At 48.6% G+C, this 24,621-nt stretch overlaps 1 protein-coding gene across 3 annotated transcripts in view; it reads right to left on the minus strand.

Moving 5' to 3' along the window:
- Window positions 1-22,387, minus strand: part of LOC114853065 (cadherin-12-like) — a 60,243-nt gene extending 37,856 nt beyond the window's left edge. Inside the window, exons 1-3 of one of the 3 annotated variants that reach the window (XM_055508493.1) lie at window positions 21,956-22,387; window positions 11,962-12,039; window positions 2,951-3,388 (exon numbers count right to left, since the gene is read on the minus strand). In XM_055508493.1, the coding sequence (XP_055364468.1) occupies window positions 2,951-3,196 (246 nt within the window). In that variant the 5' untranslated portion in view covers window positions 3,197-3,388; window positions 11,962-12,039; window positions 21,956-22,387. Of the gene's footprint in view, window positions 1-2,950; window positions 3,389-11,961; window positions 12,040-18,436; window positions 18,565-21,955 lie in introns of all 3 variants that reach the window. The other 2 variants (XM_029145968.3, XM_029145967.3) reach the window with 2 other exon arrangements.
- Window positions 22,388-24,621: the final 2,234 nt, after the last annotated feature.

A 24,621-nucleotide genomic window follows, 5' to 3' on the forward strand; every position in this document is an offset into this window, starting at 1 on the left:
GAGTTCTCTTTCAGTCTTTGTGTGGACCCCGTCTGTCGTCACTGAGTTTGCAAAGGGCAGGTCTTTGTGCCAGCGCTCGGCCTCTTTCATCTTCCTGGCTGTGCGTTGCGTTATCACAGGACAGTCGGTGTAAATGACTGGACAGCTCAAATGGAAAATTAAATGTGTGGATTTTCTTTTAACTTTTTTTTTTTTGCTTAGAATTTCATCCACTTACATCAGTGAAACCTTGTTTTATCAGCTCTATAAAAACCGTGTTGCCTCTGCTTACACCTTCGTAACCGCTGCTAAATGCTCATTATGTTTATGAAGCGTCACGGTAACTAGCTCAGTTCTCCAAAGTGGATTTTCAATTTTCACCATAATTATTGTAATTCGGACGAAAAATCTGCGATGTGACATTTTTCTTGCTGCTGCGTCAAGACGTTGGGCTGAAGCCGAGTGGAGAGTTTAATGGAGAGTGAGAGGAAGCAGCCTGGCTTGATTCACAGCCACACCACTAATGGCAGATTCCTCTTGCAGATAATCACTGCTCAGTCTAGCAAAGGCCGGAGCATTATCTAATTATGAGTGCACAGGGTTTGTTACATTAACCCTCCTTAAGCCACGTGGGCTTAGATTGCTAATCTGCAACAAAGTGGCCGTTGTCGACAGGAGATTGTGACACGTTTCCCTGAAACACCGGGGGTTAACAGCGGTTTGTCTCTTTATTAGTGGCACTGGACCCGGGAATGTGTACTGGGTTAGGAGTCCTGTCTGTATTTACACCACACTCCATTAACAGCACTATGCTGCTGCCGAGGTGAGTCTGGTCCTACGGGTCCACAGAGTCGGCCGACACGGCGACTAAGTGAAAAATGAAATCCCCATTTTTCCAAACAACTACAGTTTGAGTTGCCCTTGAAAGGTGCTGCCATTTTAATGCCAGGGGACGAGTCGCAGTTCTACAGACTGAGCTGGAACTCGTCATGACCCGATTTACACCTCGGGTAGAAAAGAGGATAATTGAGTAAGTAGTGTAAGTAGCAGTGCCCGGTTGTGGCTGTAGGGTTTCTACCGCCCTGTCACGTTTGCCGTCTGCCACCTTAACCGGCCCAGCAGGCTCTTAGGATGTGTGTCCCGGGGTAATTAGGAATGTGTTGCTGTAGTTGGGACTTCTGTCGACTCGTGTACAGTACAGGCCTCCAGTCACTGTTTGTTCAGACATCTCACCCTCCACTCTCTCTGGAAATGCAGAGCTGGAATATTTTGCCAGTGTCACCCAAGAAAAGAAATGTTGCTGTTTGCACTCATTAATTCATCATCGATTAAAGATGTATAATGTTGATGTAGTGCTGTGTGCGCGTGTGTGTGTGTGTGTGTGTGTGCGCGCTGCCCTGTAAGATTCACTGCACACAGTTTAATATGAGGTGGACGGGTGTAAGTGTATTTTTATTATTATTATTATTTCATGCAAACTTTGAGCTGGGACTAAATTTCTAGTTGTGATTAAATTTTCATGATTAATAGTGAAAGTGTGACGCAAACTGCTGCAGGTGAAGGACTGAAGGCAGCTAAATGCTAACATGCTACTTCTAGCCACCAGCTCCATCATCAGCAGTTTCCCTCTTGCTGGAGTCCTGAGAACTTCACACTGACCCAGAAGCTCATTGAGGCTCATCGTTTCCGTTGGGTTCAGTCATCTTTACAGTCACATCTGCTGTTTACTTTCTCTTGAAGAAACACTTGACTGAAACCATCTGCAATAGTTATGTTGCTAATCTCATTAAGAGCCTGCTGATTTGAGACATGGGGGGCAGCCCTAAGAAAAATTCAATTATGCATTAATAAAAATTCATCAAATTAAATAGACGTGATGGATTGAATTGCTGTGAGGTGACGGCGCTAACGGCTGCACTGCCGTGCCGCCTGGGGACATAACTGATGACCTGGAAATTAGAAAACGTGTGTTTTGGTCCACGATTGAAATGACAAACTGTTTGTAGAATAGCAGGGAAGCAACAGGTATAAACTGCTCCTCAGGCCTGGAGGTGTTTGAGGACTGACCACAAGCACAACAGCTGCCTGGGTTAATGAAGTGATGAAGGAAAACCACACAAACCGACCCTGACCAGCGTAACGGAGCCGTAATGATGTTTACTTACTGTACACATAAAGGTAGCGTTAATTACTGATGCTAATGATGCTTGTACTTGTGATAATTCCATCTTTGGTTTGTCCAAGTTGACACACAACCCTGATACTCTGCAGGTCACTGGGTGGATGTTTACACTCTAGCCCCAATGCATTAGCACAATTAGTCCTTGATGTATTAGAGGCTGAGGGTTCATGGATCCATTAGAGCAATTTTATGTGCCTTGAAAACAAAGATGGCTGCCGCTCCAAGCCTCTGTCACACCGTTGGCTACTCATTGGGAAGCATGTCACTAACGCTGCACCCTCAGATCTGATCCTCTACAGCCAAAATCATTTCAGAGCTCAAGTCTTTCCCTTGAGGTTGTCCTGACAAAGGCCTTACGTTGTCTTCTCCAAACGCTTTTCATATGGCAAAGAATCAGTCAATTATTTTGAAGCAGTGCAGCAGCCCAGGATTAAGTGACACCCCCCCCCCCCCCCTTGCCTTCAGCCACAGAGGCTTCCACCAGCAGCTTGTCTTGTCAGGGCTGATTGCAGCAGCGCTGGGGCAGATAAGTCAGTCTTACTATTATCCTATGTAAGCTAGGAGTGCCAAATTACAACTTTAGCCTTAAACCCCCACAGAGTTTACTTACGACTTTCTTAAGCCACAGTAGAGAACGAAAGAGAAGAAATGGCCAGTGTTTGAGGGGCAAAATGAAGTCTGCTGGGTTCCAGCGTCTTCACTGGCTGTAATTAAAAACCCAGACGCTTCTTTTCACCACATACAGTACTGTACTTCTCATTGACAGTGGAATGATTGAAAGCATCTTACCTTGCCCACATACTGTGGGTCCGACCCCATGTACTCTTCAAGCACAAAGAACTGGTTCCACACCCAGCCCCTCTTGACCCGCTGAAACCCAGCTGCCCCATTCCTCTTCGGGCCCACCAAGCTCCTGGCGTGCTCCCGCCCCGACCTGCTCCGTCCCAGTGATGGTGAAGGTGGTCGCGAAAGAGAGGCCGAGCCTTCGTCAACAAGAATCGACAGGAACAGCAGCAGGCAGTTCCTTGTTAGCATTGGCAATCTCTGAGATTCAGGTCCCCCGAATTAAAGTCCAGTGATGAGAGCTGAGCCACGCTGAAACGACTGGTGGGCGGTTCCGGGGAACGGTCGGTCTGGGAGGAGGAGGGCGGCGGAGAGCGTGGCAAACCCCGAAGCGGCACGCCTGGCTCTGTCAGGATCCACTCAGAGATTCATGGAGCTCATCACCTGGAGGGGAGCAAAAGCAGATCTATATTTCAAAAGGTTTGCTTTTGAATCCGGCATAACCTGCATTGGCCGTGTGAATAATGCAGGGATATTACGTGATTAGACACAGTTCACGGCCGTTTCATAGCACGTTCTCATACGAGGTGAGGTTAATTAGCAACAGTTTGAGAATCGGTGGCTCGGTGTCACTTTCTGCTCCCAATCGCTGAAGAGGAGCTTCTCAGCCCTTAATGTCCAGTAAGTGCTCTAATTATGCTGCGTGTGATACAGTAGCTTCCTCCACTGTTCTGGAACATCTATTTTTGCTGCTGCAGCCGGCTCTTCGTTTTTTTCATAGGGGTTGAAATCTGTGCGTTATTAAACGAAGGTTTAATCAGAGGATGCTGATGAGAGTTTTGCTACATAAACATCTTACTTTCAGGCTTTTAATTAAAACTTCAGCTACTTTAACTTTAATAATAAACCTGCAGAACGTGAAGGTTTTACAGCAGTTGCCGGCAACTATCTGAAGATATAGCAACGGCGCGTTGGCAGTCCATACATCAAAATGACGCCTGCTGTATGAGGTGTCAGAGCAGAGCAGTGCTCTCAAAATGATTTCTTTAAGACTTTGCTTTCTCTCAGGCGTCCGTCTGTTTAGGAGCGCTGCCGATTTGACAGCCATCGGCCACATGAGATTGTTGGGTTCGCCGTTTGACAGGCGTCTTTTATGAATGAGGCGGGCGTCGCATGCGAGCTGCATAACTCAAGTTATGGCGATGCAGTGGAATAGTTAACTTGCACATTGTTGACACATTGCAGAGACGGCATCCTCATTTAAAATGCAGGAGGCCCATGTTTTCACATGGACATAAGCAAATGATGCAGAATCAAATTGCTGAGCCACCTGTTGGCTCAGCACTGAGGGCACACCTTGTTTATAATAGGACCTTCTGTAGCAGCGTTCGGGTCCAGCCCTGTTACGACGCAGCTAATTGTGCCGAACAGGGAACCACAACTGCTGCAGATGAAGAGTGGAGCTAATGGTCTGGGCACCAGGTTTACAGCTCTTCTCTGCTTCCTAATGCATTTCTAAGCTGTACAGTAATGTACGACAGCGTGCCTTTAATTTCATAACCAGAGCCCTCATTGACATCATTGTCTTTGATTAATTATACAGACTTGGAACATCGGCTTCAGAGGGAGATTGCCTCAACAAGGTTACGCAGTGCACCTACATCCATTTATTCTCTCTGTCACCGCACTATCTTAGAAGTCACAACCCATCTGCAAAGTTCCCGGCGCAAAATTGGCAGGAACTATCTTGACACGGGTCAGACATGCATCTCCCTCGGGTCACTCCTCATTTAGCATCGACATAATGGAAAATGACTGTTCTCATAATTCCTGCAGAATCACGCCTCTGCCACAGCGCAGCCCTGCGAGGGCTGGCATGCATATTTTATGAGATAAGTTCATTAGCATGTGTCGGGCTTCGGTTGTGAGCCTTGACCTGTGTGTCTGCCTCAGATAACACGATGCAGTGGGCTGACAGCGTTCTCGCACATCACCTTCAATAATCAAAGAACATATGGCGAACCGATCTGCTGGTGCAGATTACCACCCACAAGAGACTCCCACAGAAAGTTATTAGTCGTCAAGGCTGACAAACAAATAAGTAGGCATTGACTTGTGGAATGGAAGGGGAGCAGTGAGTCACCCAGATCAAGTTTTTGTTTTGCATACACTTTCATTCCCTGATAGATCTGTGGGAAGAGAGATTTTCTTCTTTTCCTGCTTTGATAACTGAAGTGTTTCTGCACTGGGGGCTGACGTGTCATTCAAAGGCACGGAGGAGTCAGGCTCGTTTTAATGAGGTTATCGACTACTCGCCATTCAGACAAATTAACTAATCCTTTTGAAATGTTCAAATTGTGTTTAGGTTCCAGGATATAAACATACATAATGACAAATTTAAATTGGGCTGATTCTGTACATGCAGCAGCTTCTGTTTACAGTCTTCCAGCAGTTAAAAAAAAAGAGCAGCAACCAAGAGAAAACAACAGAGTCATGTAATGGAGTTTATATCAGGTCAGCAGAAGAGTGACCTGTCAGAGGACGAGTGGGGAACAGAGGGGATCAGTATTAACGAGCTTTGTCCAGACAGCTAATTAGGCCAAACGCTGAATCAATACTGACAAATGCATCGCTTGCTCAGACACACGAGAGGTATCATGTCATAAACCAGTCCACGTTGGTGGATTTAATATGCAACCAAAGCTTGGGGACCTACTGGAACGTTCTTAGGTGAGACGAAGGAATCGCAGGGCGAGCAGAGCTGCAGCCCCGAGATGAAGGAACGACGATATCTGTCAATCACAACACATTGTCTCTGCAGCCCTGAGGGCAAAGCAGGCCGTAATATCATTTAAGCCTTTCAGAGAAAGAGTGGGAGGACAGAAGTGTAGGTGGGAGCAGGGAAATGGAAGTAGCAACATCGCTGCCCAGTCGAACGCCTCGTGTCGGTTCTATCACAAGCGGCGTAATGAATAGTGAACGCCTGCATTTACTTATTTACTCCGCTGGCTTTAAACATGCGGGCGCCTGCAGCCGCGGACACCGGATGCAGCTGACGCCGCGGACGCAGTGCTGCGCTGGCGAAATCCCTCCTAACGGATCCTTGACAGGTTTATTTGCTGCTCGCGTGTGAGGCCTGTGCACACGGCTGTAAAGGGAACAATTCGCGTGAGCCTGAACAATGGGAGCCTTAATATGATGCGATGACTCGTCGTCCCCACTTCTTCCTGCATCCCACGCACATTATGTTTGGGGAGAGCCAAAGGATGCTTTCAGCTCGCATTATGTCTGCCTGATTGTTGAAGTGACTTCTACTTCCCTCAGTCTTAACCTCCTGTAAATGTCTGGCTCCTGCTTCTGGAGTTTTAAGGAGTTCAGCATTTACAGGACAGTGGAGCTACTTTGACCATAAGCACTGATTCATCCATAAATAAGTTAGGCCATCTAAAAGCGATGATGCTGCTATCGCATGCCAGGGTTTGTTTCTTTCCTCTGTCGTGTTGCAGAACACCTCTGTGTTTCAGCGAGTTCATTAGAACAGTAGGACAGTAAGCCAAAACACATTCTTTTAATAGTGACAAACGGCAGCTACTCTCATTGCCAAGGCTATTTCAGTGATAAATGTGCTTTGATGCTTACTTTACCGAAGTGCTACGTCTGCAGAAGCAGGAAGCCATCACTAAAAAGAGACTTTGCAGAAGATTTTGGTGAGTTGGAAAAGCTGCTGTGGAAGCTTAGTTTTACTGCAGGAATGAGAAATGCTATCACACGGCGCTCAAACAACCACTTAATGACCATGTCCTTATTTTAGTATGTGATGAAGATGTGAAGGATCGATACATGTGCTGGATCACAGCGGGAGTCAACAGACCTGGGTCAGAGAGTGTAGGTGTAACTGACGGGCGACTGTCAGAGTCTGGCAACGAAAGCAAACAAGACGAGGCTGGAACTGCAGCGTATGCGGAGTTCTCGGTAGCAGGAGCTCCAGTATTTTTACCCACACGCTCCTGTCACAGACTTAAGACCCAACCTCCTATTGTTTAAAGTAATAATTACTAACGGTAATATCCCAGTTTATGAAACAGATGCTCAAAATAGCAAGTGTCTCCTCCTGATGATCCTCTGCTCAACCGTTACACTTTTCCTTTCACTGACATCTGAAGCTTTGACAGATACAAATATTCCGAGTCGTGGGACGCGCCTGATCTTATTCTGGAGCGCTGAAAGACAGGCAGCAGCAGAGATGAAATGAAGCAGCCCTGTTGCCCTAAGGCAGCTCTAGAGCAGCACCGCTGCACATTCACACTGACTCGTGCTGCTGAAACAGTTTTGCACTGACTTTACTGTCGGTTGGAGCTGAGCGTCCAGGTGTCGCCCTGTCGAGGCGAGTGTTGTTATTCAGGGTCTTGTACCTTGTTTACATTGGATGTTGATTAGCCCCCATCAAACTTGAATTAATTAGTTGGCGACAGCTGATCTGAGCTGTGACCTGAAGCGTTTTGGAACAAGATGGTGTCGTTGGTAACCAAATGTAACGCACTTTAAGAATCCGAGTGAAGAGAGAGAACATGTAGCAGACCTGCAGGACCCAACGGAGACGGCTCGGTGCCGTTCATCCCTGGGCCGCTTCTGTAGATCACCTTGACTATAATGCGGTGCTGAAAGCTAAATGAGCGGCGTGTCCCACTGAACGCGGGCTGGCTGTCTGTTAGAGAGTGAACTTTTCCCCCGTGCAGATATGGCAGGCTTAGCAGCAGAGACAAAACTGGCCCGAGGCGGTGAAGCAACACCACACTGACTCAGCTCTCCCCAGCATCAGCGTCTGAATCCCCTGCCAGGAAAGTCTGTGATGCAACAGACACGGCTTCAATGGAGGATTATGATTGAAAAGGAAATGCAGACGAGCTGTAAACGGGCACCCAGGATCCGAACCACGGCTCTTTCTCGCTCCGTATCAATGAATAATGTGACATATTGTGCATGGAGTTTCCCTAAAGGTGGAAGATGGCGGAGACCTGTCGGCAGCAGCTCGTCTCCCACATCTGTGGGGGGGGGCATTTAACCCACTACTACTGAGCCACTGCTGCACCCGGAACAGACAGACTGTAGAACTGAACTCTGTTGTTGTGACGCAGTCGTTTACTGAAGGTGACGTCAGCTACAGTAACAGGTTAAAGAAGCCAAGGCGGCTTCTTTAACCTGCACCGACGGCGCCTGGTTCTGACTCAGAAATGGAAACCCACAAAGTCACGTCCTCAAACGTTTGAAGTCTAATTCAAACAAATTTAGTCATTTCACTAAAACTAAAAACTAAAACTAAATGTTATTGGAAAAACTAAACCAAATGGTTTTAGTGTTGACTATAAGCTCACAGAGCATAAATGATAAAATCAGTTGTTTAACTTAAAGTATTTCCAGTGAGTAAATGCAGATTCTGTCTTGTGAGACAGTGAAGGAAGGAACCGCTTGGTTTAATTGGGTCGGTCCAGACCCCCTTCTTTCAAACAGAACTCTTTGAGACATCTTTATTATCCACTAATCGAGTCCTTTGCTTGTCAGGGTTTGATGCTCGTTGACCCGCTGCTGTGAGGTAGAGCCCAGGCTGCATTAAAGCCAGCGACGGGTAAAAGGCCTTAATGAGGAGCGAAGCCTTTATGGTTCTGTTGAGTACCACTTCCTCAGACCCACATCATCGCGTGTCTGTCTCCACTCGCTGCATCCGGACGAACCTGCACATCCAGCCTGGTTCTTCACCTCATCGTCTGCTCAGTGCTTGAATTGTTTACGACTAATGAAGCGGAGCAGCCTTTAAAAACCTGACGTGACCCCTAAAGCACCAATCGCTAAATTAGAAATTTAAACAGATGAAGTCAAATCAAGTGACTTAAATAGGAAATGAAACAACACACTGACTCAGGAGAATAAGCTTTGACCACCTCGATGGTGTGGAATGGCTTCACTGACACATTTAAATGACCACGCAGCTTCAAGAACAGGCTTTTTAGCGTCTGTGCTTTTGTCAAGTCTGTCTTTTTTTAGACGTTTTGCTCGTTGGCCTTTTTTAATCACAGCAGCACAACAGCTTTTGCGCATTAGTGCTGTTGTCTTCTTCTAATTAGCCTGATCTGATAAGTGTGTCTGCTCGCTGTGACAGACATATATCCCAAACTGTTATGACTGTCATTATCCGACCGCAGCATTTTTCAGCCAGCGTTTCCAATTCTGCCCTAATTAGTCATTACGAAATGTTAACAGATAAAGATTGGTTGAGCAAGTCGGTCTGTGTTCAGATTTACACCCAGACTGAGCAGATGGCGCTAGATTAGATGGGAGAGAGTCAAAGGAACAGGATATGGGGAGCAAACCAAGTCCGGGCTCCTCCTGTTTCCTGCCTTTATTTGCTCCTGAGCCGAGTTTCACCAAATCCACCTGTTCCGACCCAAAGCTAAAGCTTGTGCACGGCTGCTTGATTACTACGCGTCGTCCTCGACAATCGCATCAGTCTTTGATCCAATAACAGTCTGCACACGAACCACAGCCTCTTCATGTGCGATTCACATTTCACACCACCCGACAACACTGGGGGGAAACTTCACAGCCCTGGTCCTGATAGAATCACTCCAATGTTCAAGGGGAGGACTTGTAAATATGTGAATAATAAGTTGATTATTATTCACTAAGCAGTAAATGGGGCTAACCTCCTCCCCCGCAGCCGCACGCATGCTAATGGCCCCTGACAGCTCCACTGTTTGCCATTCATGAGCTCGTGCTGCGTCGCCGCCGTCTTTGTCACACTGTACCAGAGCGCCGCGCTCTCCAAAGCCCCGTTTGTCATCGCGAGCCGATAACGTAGGTGTCGGCGAGTCACAGCCGCTACGGCGTCGTGCGGCGAAACGACTGTGACTCAAAGAAGGATCGCTCTCTGTCGGCGCAAGCTGCAACGCAGGAAGGTTTTGTTGTCTCTTTAGGTGATCGTAGTGGGGCGTGTATCTGATTAAAGCGTATCGGATGAATTTGCCTTTAGGTTCAGAGGATGATGATGATGAGCACCTTCGTACTGGAGGTTTCGCTCCAACCGGTTCCAACTCGCACCTGGAGGACGAGGCCTGTGCTGTGAAATGTGACCTCGCTCAGACTTTGTTTCCCTGCGTTAACGCTCGTTTAGTTGCTGTTGTCGCTGGTGATTAAAGCTTTATTCAACACATTTCTTTCCCCCATATTTAGTGTTTAACTGCACAGTTTCATTCAGAATGTGGCCACATTAGCTCTTTCCTCAGAACAGGACATATCATCATGGTTTTTCTATTACCACACTCATCTAAATGCAAATTTTTAACTGTCCCTCTTTCCAGCGGGATGACGCTCCTGGCGCTCGAACGGAGGTTCGCTCCTGCTTTCCTGCCTCGTGTACGTCTCAAATAAAGACTTCTTATCATGTTGACGTATTGTAAAAGAAAAGTTGTCACTAATTGAATGGAAAACAAAGCCTCGCAGTTAAATCCTGCTGCTGCGTGTCTAAATCTACCGCCGGTGGAGTGAAACCCAACGGTTTCCAGGGAACGGCGACTGAACATATTATGTGCATATTATGGGAGGACTGGTCTCATTATACGGAGGTGAGTTATGGATTCATCAGAGCACCTTCCAGTGATCTAGATGTTAATTTTGAACCGAATCCTAAAAATAGTCCTTTTGGGATCCAGAGCTTCCAGCATCTGGACTTGGAAGGAAGCTGTGAGTTTCTTGGTGAAGGTGTCTTTCGCTGCAGAGGGAGCCCCCCCCCCCCCCCCCCCCCCCCCCCCCTCTCCCCACACCGCCCTCCTGGACACACTGATATGGATTGGTGGCGCTGAAAGGCTCCATCATTCCTGCCTGCCTTGTTGCCCCCGCCATCAATTTTCCCCACATGGATATGGTCCTGAGTGACACCCGCTGCGCTGCTTTCTCCTATCACTGCTCCTCCCCTGCGCCGTAAATTCCCGCGTGGCGCTCCAGCTCAGCGCGGCCGTAAACCCACACGCCGGTGGTCGCATACAATAATCTTCCCCTGCACGCTGCTGCTCGGCGGAACTTTTTACGGCGCCTGGTGGCCTTTACGAGCCGCTGTTCATTAGAGGAGCGAAGGCTGCGGAACTCCTAGATGCTCATAATTTATTTCTCTGCTGGCTGTCAGAGGTAGATGGCATTAATTGAGAAAGTAACACGTCTCTGCCTCTCGCCCGCAAACTCACTGTTGCCTGCAGCATTTAAAAATAGTCGAATCGCTGCGACAAACTAAAAAAAAATCACAAACACGAATCCTGTTGCGTTGCCAAGATGTCAAATCCTGAGATGTTGACAAAAGACAACTTCACCAAACGTGTTAACGCGGAGTAACAGTATTAACATAGTTCTGTGCTTGTTCACCACCAGAACCTATTATGCTGTAGATTACAGAGGAGCAGGTAATCAAATAGGTAAATAGTGCTGTGAAAAAGTAATTACTAATAATTGGATTCCATTGAACCACAGAAATTGTTGAACACACTTAAAAGTGAACTAGCAATTATGTTTAGCCAAAGGTTAATGATTCATGTTTCTGATAATTGAGAGGCAGGAGGGGAGCCGGCTGCACATAGTCTGGACCTGGTGCTTCTGACCACACATATAATTCTTCCCTCGGAACCAGCGTGTGACAGTGATTCTTCACGCGGTTCGTGTAGACAAATTTCTATCATTTGTTTCAGGACGCAGCCGCTGTCGCCCAATAAGCATTTAGAATAAATAAGGTTTCGACTCGGCTCTGCTTAATTATTATAAATAACGCCTCAAATGGACGAGCATCAGAGATGGCGGTTACACCACTACACGTGTTTTGCATCGCTCTAAATCAACCTGCAGTCTTTTTAGATGGACACTGGTTCAGCCTGACTTGAGTCAATGTTGCCAGTGATCTACGCTCTGAGTCCTTGAAGCAACTTTAGTTTGGAAACAAGTAAAACAATCAAACGCCGCTTGCACACGCAAAGTCAACATACACTGGCTGTTTGCCTCTGTCCGTGTTGATGGATTGAAGATTAGCCGACGCCACAGGTCTCGCTGCTGTTGGACCACATCTGTTGGCAGAAAATAATGAAAGAGGCAGTTCCACTGCAGGGCGTCCAGTCATCTTGGCACGTGGAGCCGCACATTAGCATTTAGATTATTACACAGAACCGTTGGTTGTTGTGTAATCCAAGTTCAGCGTGACTCTTAATTATCACTAGTTATTGTGTGATTTTTATGTGGAAAAATCAAGGCTGGGTTTGACTTTACCAGAACGCTGTAAGTGAACGCTCGCATGGAGTTTGTGATCTTATTCAAACCTGCTGGTCGTTGTGACCCCAGTTACTAAAAGCTGTGACTGTATATGAAAAGAATAAATCATTCAAGGCGAGTCTTTAGTGGCGCTGTGATACATACAAGTTAATAAAAATAAAGATTAGAGGCTGGAGCCATGAAAATGCAGCACGCAAGCTAAACGGGCTGTTTTATGGCCGAGGCCGAGCTGGAATTCCCATTGAATTACACGACCACCTGATGAGTGATTAAACGGCCGATACCAGCCCAGAATTAATAAAACTCTGCTGTTCTCGCTTGATGGATGTCGGCGAGGACTGAATGTTATGTTGTGAGGAGTTTAGCAAAGTGGCAGAATGTCAGCAAAACAAACGTCTCAGCCGTTGGAAAACCTCGCAGGCGGCGTCATCGGATGAGCCTGAATATTGGTAATAATAATAATAATAATAAGGTACAGTAACGGTGGTCTGCATTGATGCTTGTCTCGGATCGGGACAGAGATCTGAGCCGAGGCCTGAAAGGAAGCTGCAGGAGTCTGATTTGCTGTTGTCGCGTCAGCTGGAGTGCCCTGTTGTGCGTCTGAGGCTTTTGGCGTCGGTTTAAGGCTGCTCCTGTTTAACGGCCCTAATTGCCTCGTGCGTTGTGCATTTGTATCTGGCCCGTTGCGTCATCAGAACCGCTAGCTGCTCGTGGGCCGGGTGCGGGGTTCCTTTTTACGAAGCGGCACCCGAAGGCGGCGGGTCGGCCGCGGCCGTGGACGGCAGCGCTCCGTCGTGATGCACATGGCTGAAGTAACGATGACAGACAGCGCTAAGTGAGTCCTCTGCGCTGGATTGATTTGTTTGGACTGAGACATCAACACATGCAGCGTCCGCGCGTTTGCTTCTCTTTAGGCCACGATGAGCACAAATCTGATTTCTATTGATTTGTCCATCTCCGTACTGACTGACTGTGATGGACTCGTGTCGATGCAGAAAATCCCACAATGAACGTGTTCTATTCTTGCCTCTGAGGACGAACTATGTGGAAGCGTGAATATGGATATTGACTGAGTAATAGAGCCGGCCTCATTTTCTGTGTCCTTGAATTGAAGCCTCCTGACAAAGCTCCGTGCACCTAATTTTATTAAACGGCAGATTTTGCCCAGTCAGTGAACCTGGGATGAAGCGGTTGAACCCACTGGTCTCCAGTCCCCGCCGAGCGGGGCAGGGTGGGAGCCATCGACCCGAGGCGGGTTATCGCTCCGCGGCCTCCAGTCGACCTCAACTCCTCCGCAACTCGCTCCGCTTCAACCTTCCTTTTATTCCCTCCTTCGTTTTCTCCTACACGTTGTCCATTTTCTGCTCGGCTGTGCTGCAAAGTAAAACCGGGAAGAAGGGGACAAAAGCAAATATATCTTTTTTTCATGAGGTTATGGATTATTAGGCAGACGGAGGCACATTAAGCCCGGTCTCATTATCAGGCCAGAGGAGCTGCGAGCACTCGGGCCGGCGCTCAGCGACGCCAAGCCGGGCCCATCACATCGGTTATGCTAATGGGCGTCTCTCTCCTGTCATGTGCATCAGCGTGCAGACGCTGGACGGCGTGTTAATGTACGACAACTGACAAACAACGCCGTAAACATTTCCTCCGAGGCCTCCATCGATTTGCACGTGCGATTCGATCTCGTCATGTCAGGCTAATGGGCCATTATGCTCATTGAATACACTGGAATTTTAGCGCAATAATTATCTAGTAATTAATGCGGATCAAAAGAAGGGAGTGGAGGTGAATAGTGCTGGTGATGTAGCCTCCGTCGGTGAGCAGCGTGAGATCCTCCTCCCCATTAGTCGTATATCACTGATATTCTCAAGGGCCATCAAACAGCCCAATTTAGCGGCAGATACTGATCTGCAAACAGGACAGGATCCACTGTGGGAGTCGGAGGCGGAAGTGTTCAGCAGGATTATTGTTATTGAAATGGATTTGATCTCTTGTTTGCCACTTCCTCAGCCCGCTGTCATCTCGCTCTGATTAGAGACCCGGAGCATTAAGGCAGGCTTTCAATTAAGTTGTTGTTGTGTGTTTTTTTTTAATTTTTTTTATTACATCCAGCATAAATAACAGCATCCTAGACTCATCTTTGCTTTCTGTCCCTGTGAGAATTCTCTGTCTGAGCTCGCTTTGAATGCCACGGCTCCCCTCCTCCCCGAGATCCTTTTTTTTCCACACTGTCAAATCACAGATAATCTAATAGACCCTCGACTGAGCCTCACTCTTAGAGTGGAGTGGACTGACCTCAGGCATTCAGGAAAGCTTAAGCACTAGTATTTTTCAGCACTTAATTAAAGTGACACGAGCCGTATTCCCAGAGCTCTTAATCAGAGCGTCCTTGAAGATGCTGGACACAAAGGCATCGCTAACATCTCTGCGCGGGTCGTCGGACACAGCGAGGTTAAAGAGCAGCGTCTCCGTGGATGACCGTCAAAAATAAGCCGGAGGGACCCTTCAGGCATTAATTAGCATCGCTTATTGATCAGCATTTAGGAATCCAAAGGCTGGCCTGTCAATAAGGAGCCATCAGCGATCGTAATGGAGCAGCGCAGTCCAGCATTATTAGCCTGGAGCGGTGCCGGTGCAATCAGTCAGCCAGGTTGTATTAAAAGGTGGCTTCTGTCGGGCTCTTAAGTGACATAACTGCCTTAATCAAACAGTTATCACACAAGAGGCCAGAGGGGGAGAGAATAATGAGAAAGCAATATCCTAGATTAAGAATTAGTCTTATCTGTAATGGCTCTGTCTCGCTGGGTCAGTGCTGCGTGGTGGTACAGCATACAAACCTGGTGGGGGTGGGGGGTGAAGGTTTCACCTGAAGGATCCGCAGCCGGTCTCGTCTGACGGCAGCTAATATTGCGTTAAAAGCCCCGATTGTTATTGTGGCTTGAATTTAAGCTGAGACGTGACAAGCGGCCGCGTCAGGAATATCGACTGCTGGATTTGAGTGGAAAGGTCTGTATTATATTTTGGGCATGGCGGCGCCGTCCTCATTGTTGATGGAGGGCAGCGGAGGATTGTTCCCTTTTCTCAGCTTTGGTCTGTGTGGCAACAACAGCGGCCCTGAATGTCCACAGGGAGGAACTTTCTCGCCTGCTCTTTCCATTTGTAGTTGATTCTTTGCAGGTGTGTTGAAATATTCAATAGAGGGAATCTAATGCTGACAATGGCTATAAAAGTCTTATGAATAACGTCTGATAATGCTTTTTTTTTTCTTCCTCCCCCTCTGCATTATTCAGCTCCAGTTAGCAAGTAAACCTTTTAGAGCCTATTTTCATTTATTCAAAAGTGAATAAATATTCGGAGGTGATTGAATTGTGCACTGTAGAATCTGTGGTTCTCATATTTCGTTGTATTAATATTCACATTCATAGACGTCTGTTCTGTGTATTACTTTTTTTCTTTGTCTTAAGATTTTCTTGAGCTTCACTCAAGGACATGATTAAACCTGCAGGTTGACATTTAATATAAAATGAAGGAACGTTTAAGTTTGAACGTACTCTCTTGGTAACGTGTGACCCTTTTTTATCTCCTGGTTTTCGTCCCCAGCTGCAGGTTCCCGGTTCATTTTGTAGTGTTTGGTGGATTCCAGTTCTACATTTTAATAACGCCGCGTGCCTCACGCCGCCGGTCCTCAATCGCGAAGCTCGTCCTGCGTAAACAGCTGGAGGTGCGGCCGGTTCTGACAAAGCGGACGGCGCTGTGTGCTGCTCCGCGCCCTGCGTGAAACGCCGTCATCAGCAGAAGCGGGCGGGCGAGGTCACAGCTGTCAAACACCGGCCCCTCGGCGTGCGGGCCTGTCTGGAATCCTGCTACCTCTGACTCACTGTTCTGCTCAGACGAGTGAGTCAGGCCCGACGTGTGACACGAGAGCGACGAGCGCCGCCGCGATCGCGTGTCGAGCGTCGAGCCGTAAACGCTCGCACGTGGAACGAGCACGTCCGCGTTCTCACTTTGACTAAATTCAAGGTTGAAATTTCCTACATAACTTTTCATAATCTTGCCCAGGGCGTTAAAGGCTGTATGATATCGTATTACATAAAATATTAAGAGTCCTGTGCAGCTGAGGAGGTGACTTTGTTGAGCACTGAGTCAATTTTCAAGTTGAGTCTGGCCAAAAGCTGGAGCATCAGGTGGACTGCACATGAGCCAACACAGACTGGTCTAATATGATGACAGGCCCCGGCAAATGGCTGATTCATCACTTCCTGCTTCTGGTTTCATCAACCTGTTGAGGTGGGGACACAGGTTGTTTTCTCTTCCTCTCTTCAAATACCCTCTATGTCCATATGAAGGTAAAGCTGCTGTCCTGGACCCGCCTCCACCTGAGGGCGAGGGCCCGACTGCAGGACTAACCACGGCGCCGTCTCCCGTCCCCCCGTTCCACGGCGCCGTCTCTCTGCAGATTGCTTTTCGCGTTCCTGTTCTGTCGCCGTATCAAACCCGGCTCACTTTCTCATGGCACAGCGTGTTATTCCAGCCATATTACTCTGGTATCAAATGTCTCAATCTCCACTTTGAAGAAACCCTCCTTGATGTTACAGGTTTTATTTAGTGGGTTTGTGCACACGATCGGAGCCCCAAACGGAGCCTGCGAACGCGTACGACCTTATCAATCAGCCCATGGCTTGTTTGCTAATTTAAATCTGAGCCGCTTGTTCACGTCTTAGCGTCTGCAGCCTCTCTGGCTCCCACTTCCTCCTCACCCTTAAACTTTGTCCTATTCATCACCGGCGCCGTGAAGAAGGATCACGCTGACCTTGAGGGAGTCTCGCTTGCAGGAAGACTCAAGCAGGCCAAGATCTAGGGTCTGTCAAGATGATTTCTTATTCTATTTAATGGAGGAAGTGCAATGCTTTATCACTCCCAGTGGTTTATATAAAGCATAAGGGCCGTCCCCGTTTGAAATGGTACGTCACAAAAAAAAGATGTCCTTAAGAGTCACAGTGATTTAGGTGCACGGGGAGCGAGCTGGTAATTTTATGTTAAAGCTGTGCTCTTCTGAATAGTAAACTAAGAAACTGGATGACAGTGTCTCCCTATCTGCTCAATGACATTTCCCACCGAGGCGTCCCTTACAAGATAAGCATGAGTAAGTACAGGGGGAAGTGTTGCTTTGTCCTTGTGCTCTCATCCAACACCTCTATTCGCAGTTTGATTCATCTGCACCAGTAAAAGTTTCTGATTAATTCCGTGGCGTGTTTAACAGACAGCTGTGGCTGAGCATCATATCAGCAGCGCGTCACGGCGGCAACTCGACGCCGCCGCTGTCGTTCTACTCCGGGACGTTATTATGGAATTTTCCACACCGCAGCGGCGGCGATGAACGGACGAGATTCCAGACGCAGCCACTCACGGATTAATGTTTCAAATAAATTGCAGCAGTGACACAAACTAATCATCCTGCGTTCATTCTATAGGTTTATCCACACATCAGAGATTTAGTAGGAATAATTTAAATATGGGTGAAAAGCAATAGATGGTTTAGTATGTGAAATGAAAGCATTATTCCAACATGGAAGAATGTGCAGTGCGTGAACCTTCATCTATTCTATTTCTACATCTATTTAAAGAAAAACTGGAGCATGAGTTGTTGGCAAAATAAGAAAGAAATATTGATATAGTTCCGTTCTGTGCGACTCTAACGATTCTGTTTAAACACTTGGTCATGTTCTTTATTATCAAATCACCGCATGTACAGTATTGCAACATATTGCAATATGATATTTCCATATTCCTGCCAATAGACGGCCTGAAGCTATAGGAAGTGATCGTTAGTGTCGGCTTTCGGTAAATACAACTGCATCTCAGTGGTTGTCTTATCATTAGCACACACACACACACACACACACACACACACACACACTCAGGATCTTCTGAAGAAACCATCTCAGGTGTAAATGTATGACTCTTATTGATCCCCCGAAGCCATTATCTTTAAAAAAGTATGCTAATGGTCCTGGCCTCATCTTCAAGATTCAATCAATGCCCCAGAAGTGACTATTCCATATCTAGCTCTTCACAGTTTGCTGCTGGACGGCTCCAGCTTTGCCCGGCCCATATAATGAAAGCCCCCCAGCAGCCCAGAAATCATTACGGGCTCCCTCTACCTCTAGGGTCAGTAAACTAATAGTCATTCACCTGTGTGACAGGAAATCTTTGGGGTGCAGGTGAGGTTCTGCTGCTGGATCCTGATGAGCGATCGTCTGCATGTGTGGAAGCCGCTAATTCACTTTATGGCTCGCCCCTTCCCCCAGTAACGAGTCACTCTGTGTTGGCCAAATGTGCAGACACAACAAAGAACAACTTTATAAATAGCAGAATAAACGCGCTGGCAAAGCAACACACTCCATCATCCACTGGTGCTTGTGTCTGTGCGTGGCCCGCAGCGTTTATTCCATGATCACAATGGCTCCGGCCCACTGTTGGCCGAGAATGTGTGGTGGTTCTCTCAAAGGGATGGCACAGATCCGCACGAAGGCCCAGAGGCCCCGGGGCCACATCGGGGTATTTTAAGACTTTGCTCTGCAGTTTTCTGAACATGCATAAAAGGCAGCTGATCAGTGGAGTACAGTAAAGACGAGCCCCCACCGTGAACTGACCTCGCTTCTCCTTATTGGATTTTGATTTGGTTTCGTTTTTAAACATTGTCCATAGAAAGAAAGCATCAACTGTGAATGGAAATGACGCCTAATAATATGCATCTTTACAAACCTGTAGTAGCGTCCTTGACTTCTTGAACCGAGCTACTCTGTTAAACACACACAGCACTGTTGAGTAATAATCTATGTTCAAACTCTTCCCGGTGCAGACGCGAGGGACCTGCTGCACTCGTCTCACATAACGCGCCGTCCTGAGCTCACGCTTCTCCGTGTTCACGGGGCAGAACAGTTGCCCTCAATATAAAATGGCATCTTCAGGTAACTGTGTCCTTCCTGCTTCTATTTCCACCGCAACTTCAAACAGCCCTGCGCGTACCACAGGGGAGGTTGCACTCTTGTGCTTTCCAGAAAACGGTCTCAGCATCCGTGGGCCGCAGACGCTGTGAGGTTTTGCCTCCGCGCGGTTTTTCCAGCGCAGCGAGGAAGAAACCTGCCCAAAAAGCATCTATATAAGTGGAGTGGAGAGGAGCCGCCCGTCATTCAGCCCGCGGACGCAAGCGTGTGCAGCGGCTCCCGGAGATGGAGACTCATCTATTACTGCAACAGCCTCATTTGAGGCGTTTAGGACCCCCGATGATTGTCTGCGAGTCGGGGAGAGCCCCGGCTTCCAGGTCTGCAGGGGCGAGAAGGCTGCCAGGCACGAGGGTGCATGCGAGAGCCACAGCTTCATCCGCCCGGCGCCGTAGCGCCGTTTGATTAGAAGTCAGATCCTGGAAGCCGATCAATCAAGCTGTTGACATGTTTGGGTGATGCAGCACACGCTTCATCACAAAAGGCAGCGCCGGACACGCCTCATTTGGAGCCAGTGATGTCACCGCGAGTCAATTGAGAAGAGCCAGAGCTCCAGGAGCCCAAGGTAAAGAGTCCGGAGACTCCCAATGATCTGACTTATTGATCGTGTTTGAGGCCGAGGCTCCTGACGGACACTTGCTGCGAACGGCGGCGATAGGTGGCATATCTGGATGACAGATCGCCGTGTGTGTGCTTACGGGCCGTCCATAAATAAGACCTCACCTTAATCAGCGCAGCGGACGGGGCGACGCGGTGACAACCACGCGGACGTGCTTTAATTTACGGTGAAGCACTCGGTGGTGCTGTTAAATTCACATGGACACGAGGCATAAGGACGGGGTCGACTCCGCGCTCCCCCTGGCAGGTGGTGCTGCTATGGCAGATGCGTGTCAGGCCGTAATAGCAATATGTTGTGCGTCGCTCGTTTGTGTCCCAACAGCATTTAGAGCTGCACGATGCACTGGCGCGTGGAAACGTCCGGCATTATTCAGGATTCGAACAAACGGCTAAAGGATGACGTCGGCGTCAAGCCGGCGGATCGCATGCAGTAACGTTCACTGTGCTTCGCGTCCTCGTGGAGGAGCTTCACACAGAACCAGCTTCTATTGAACGCAGTCCGTCAACAGGTCAAGTGTGCAGAACGCGGTTCCTCAGCTCGCTGTGCTGCTGCACCTGAGCCAGGTAGTCTCACTGTCCTCACTTAATATTCCACGAGTACAGTGCGTGTCTCTTCATTTATCCCCTCTAATTCAGTTATAATACCTGAGTGGTCGGTGGCTGCATGCCCCGAATGCTCATTCTCTGCACAGTAGCCTCAGTGTACTCGCCGCCCGCGTCCAGCTCCTCTTTGCCTCCTTGCAGCGTAATTTGATTATTCCAAAGCAGGTGTTTTCGGCTGAATGCTGATAAGACGACGCGCCGCTTCCGACGCTGAAGTTAGACGTGCTTTAAAGAAATGAAAGGCAGGAGCTGCTTTCTCTTTTTCTAATCTAATCTGTAAGTGAAGACGGGATTGACTTTGAAAAGCTGAGCTCGGATTCACAAAGCATCGCCTCGGTCGGACTGAATGTTACCGATGTAGTGAGAGAGGGGAAGTGATCTGCAGTGAAGCTGCTGCAGTAATGGAGCTGCACTTTGGTTGGAGGTAACAGTCATTAGGTGATGTCTGTGAGGATCCTTATAGCTGCTGGATGCATTTGATGCAACAGCGCTCCCGATATCTGCGCATAGGCAGATGTGAGGAGATGCAAACGCTGGAGTGGGACTGTTGATGTGAGAGTCAAACGTCTAAGTTCCCGCATGGCTCCAGGGCTCGTTGCTGTGTTCCCTACACTTCCGCTCCTGCTCGTCGGCTGCTCATGCTGCAGAATGGGGACGAGGGCGAGGGCGCATCTGTGATTCCGTGTCTCGGAGCAAATCAGATTCTGTCAAGCCTCTGGTATCCTCTCAGATTGTTCCCTCTAATCCCCCTCCACAGCGCAAGAATGGGCTTAGCCGCTAATAATATTGCTGATGTTCAGTGTGTGCAAACAAAAGGAATCATCTCAGGGCTGTAATTGAGCCATCAGACGCCGCACACAGTTAACAGCTCTGTAAACACACGCGCTGTCTGCTGCACTTGCACTAAACATATACTGATAAGAGCGATGATTAACGCGAGCGCCGCGCCATTAAAAGGGCAGAAATGAGAGGTGGTTCAAAGTGTTTGTGGCTCGCTGGCTTATTTACGCGCGGCTTAGATCAACTTGCCAACACCACTTGACGTGCCACGGTGCCATAATCAGTGCTGAGCGCGCTCCAGCGCCGCGCTGAAAAGCTGCACAGCCTTTCAAATGCAGATGATCTAAAATAACTCAGACTTACAAACGGGGTCAGCGCATCCACGGGCACGCGTTGCCTGACGCGAACCGCGGCTTCAATTGACGGATTCCCGTCTGGCGGTCGGAGCCGGAGCCGCAGCCACGCGGAGCCACGCGGAGCCACGCGGAGCCACGCGGAGCCGCGCGGAGCGACGGCGCTCGCTCCGGCTCCGGCAGCAGCCTGCGCTCCTGGCGTTCCGCTCAAGTTAACCAGCTGCTGGAAGTGGCTGCACGACAACAACACGGACAGATCAAGCTCCACCTGTTCTGCAGGGACCAGGTGGAAACGCGGTTTGGTTTGGGAGAAAGTGAGCTGCCCGGAGGCGGAGTGGGGAAGCGGCACTTACCTTCAGCGGGACACTTCAGAGCCGAGACGCAGCCACTTTAATCCAAATGTTCACTGAATCAAACTGTCCTCCCACCTTCACCAGAGCAGAGTCTTTGGCTCCTCTTTTAATTCCCTGGCTCACCCTGCCTCCCTCCGTGGTGCCTTGCTTTCATTATCCTGCTCTCTGTGTATACTTTGAGCCCACGCGGGAACGCAGCGCCGAGACAGCAGCTTCTGAATAGCTGGAGAATTCACGGGAGCTGTGGTGGAGCGGAGTGTGTCCGTGCGGCTGGAGGATGATGACTGCGAGCGAGCGAGCGAGCGGGGGAGCGAGTTAGCGAGCGAGCGAGCGGCAGAGTGAGGAAAAGAAGCTTGTGCATCGGAGTAAGAGTGTGTGAAAGGAGGGAGCGCCAGTGTGAGAGTGTTTGTGACGCGGCCGGCTCGGTGGCGAACGGCAGTCGTGATTGCATTGGTGTAAGGCAGCAGCACCCCCCTCCCTCTCTCCCTCCCTCCCTCTCTCTCTCTCTCTGAGCACTGGGGATCTTCATCATCAAGCAGATTAGAGCCAACGAGCAAGCACCCCCCCATTGACTCGCACACAGAGCCAGTGGTGTGTGCTGTGGCCACTGGGGATCCTCTAATCAGGCACACATGCCTCTTTTGTCCACAGCTCGTGGATCCTTCAAGGTCCGGCTGAAATAAGACAACTTCTCCCTCTTTGCACTCATAACCCAGTTAATTAATCTTTTATTGGAGCGGATGACGGGAGGCAAAAACTCTGGGCACATCCAATAACGGGCTCTGTGCTGGAGTGAAGGCTGCAGCGGTGCAGCATCATTTTCCCCCCGTTTGACTGACAGCTGAGCTGGCGAGGGGAATGGGACGTAATGTACACAAGCGGCGGCGGCTGAGTGGCCACGAGAGCTGCCGCAAAGTCGTTGAGTCTCTCCAAGCTGCTACTTCAGCAGCTTAACTAATGACATTAAGGTACATTTCTTCAAGGGGACGCGTTTCACCTCGTGCGCTTGAAACAAAACCGGCTAATGTTTGTAGGCATCAAACAAGAACATGACACCACAACAGGAAGTAAAAATGAAACGCTTTGATTCGGCGCTGTTGCTAATTGAATAGATGCCCATCGGCATCCCTGCTGGCAGATAAACACCAAGTGCGTCTCCGCCAGATAAAAATAATACGAAGTCCTCACTTCTTGGTATTAATTTCATTTTGTGTCCTGAAGGAGAAGCTGCGAGGCAATTTACACACAGAAACGTATTTTAGTCTCAGCTTGACTTCATGCATTTTTTATGTTTGGATAAGATGCATTTCAGTAAAACCACCGACTGCGTGAGGTAATTTAAAAAGTTGAAGTTGGAGTTATTAGTCACCACGAGGATTAGCATGAGATTAGCCCGTGGTCATTGTTAAGCAGCGGCTCGTTAAGGCGCGGGTCAAACGAGGAGGGATGATGCCTGAGCGGCGTCGCCGGGGTCACGGCTCTGCATGTGGTGCTGAGGAGGCATCAGCTGCTCAGTCCCACAGCCTCCAGGAGCAAGCTACTAAAACAGCCAACGGCTCCTCTTCTCTCAGTAGAGAACACCGCAGAGACAGAATTACATCATCTAAACATCAAAACTTTACAGGTTGCTCTGAAGTCTGGCAGTTGTCACGACCGGTGACCTAAATTCCCCAATTTCCCTGTTTTGAATGATTTCATGCGTTGCTGCTCTCCTGACTTGGTCGCACAGAACACAGACGTCTTCCTGCCTCATATGGAGGCGCTACCTCCAGCTTTAACCTTTAAATTAGACATTGATATGGGGGGCGGGGGGATCAAAAGTGGCACACATCACTCTGTGGCAAAGGTTATCGAGGCATTAGCATTTAGTCGGCTCTATATTTCATTCTGAGTGTCGTGAGGATGGACGAGGCTCCACGGAAACATAATGCGCCTTTTTCCATTTCTCCTGCTTAAAACCACACTTTTTGTTAAAGTGAAAACGTCTGTTGCAATTTGAGGACAAGCCAGTGATGGTTGAGGTTTAATTGAATGACTTGTCAGGATGTGTTATCTCCTGCTTCTCTCACACGATACCGGTTGACATCAAAATGCAAAGTGATGGTTGCGAGCTCGACAGCGGAGGCATCTCTGTCTATGCAGCGCATTTGGAATCGGGGCCGGGCTTCCAGTCGACTCCTCCGTTTGCTTCAGTTCGCCAGGCGTCGTCTTTTCCTGTTTGCTCAAATGGCAGGATATGGTGAGAACCAGTCACAACGTGAATAGAAGCACTGCACAAAGAGGAAGCAATTTAAAAAAAAGAAGCACATGGAATTAATAATAAGAAATTTCCAAAGCTGAAAGGCGCATGTGGATGTAGTTTTTATTCACTCAGCAGTCTGGCTGACAACCCTGCTCCCAGATCAACCCTGTCCAGATGGCACGGCATGGCCCTAGAGGACTCCATTTTTAATCCTCTTGGCACAAGCTGCGCTAAGCAAGAGGTGGAACGGATGCTCGGAGTCAGGCGTCAATCAGGGCATTTCAGGCTGACGCACTGCTCTGTGGGACGCACACAGAACACGCTCCCTTCGGAGGACTGACCAGCGTATCGGCTGTTCCGCCTTTAATTCACCAGTGAAACGCGGCAAAACTGCAACCACAAGGGCTTCGCCGCCGGTGGTGAT

This window comes from Betta splendens, chromosome 4 (assembly GCF_900634795.4).
Source record: "Betta splendens chromosome 4, fBetSpl5.4, whole genome shotgun sequence".
NCBI lineage: Eukaryota > Metazoa > Chordata > Actinopteri > Anabantiformes > Osphronemidae > Betta > Betta splendens.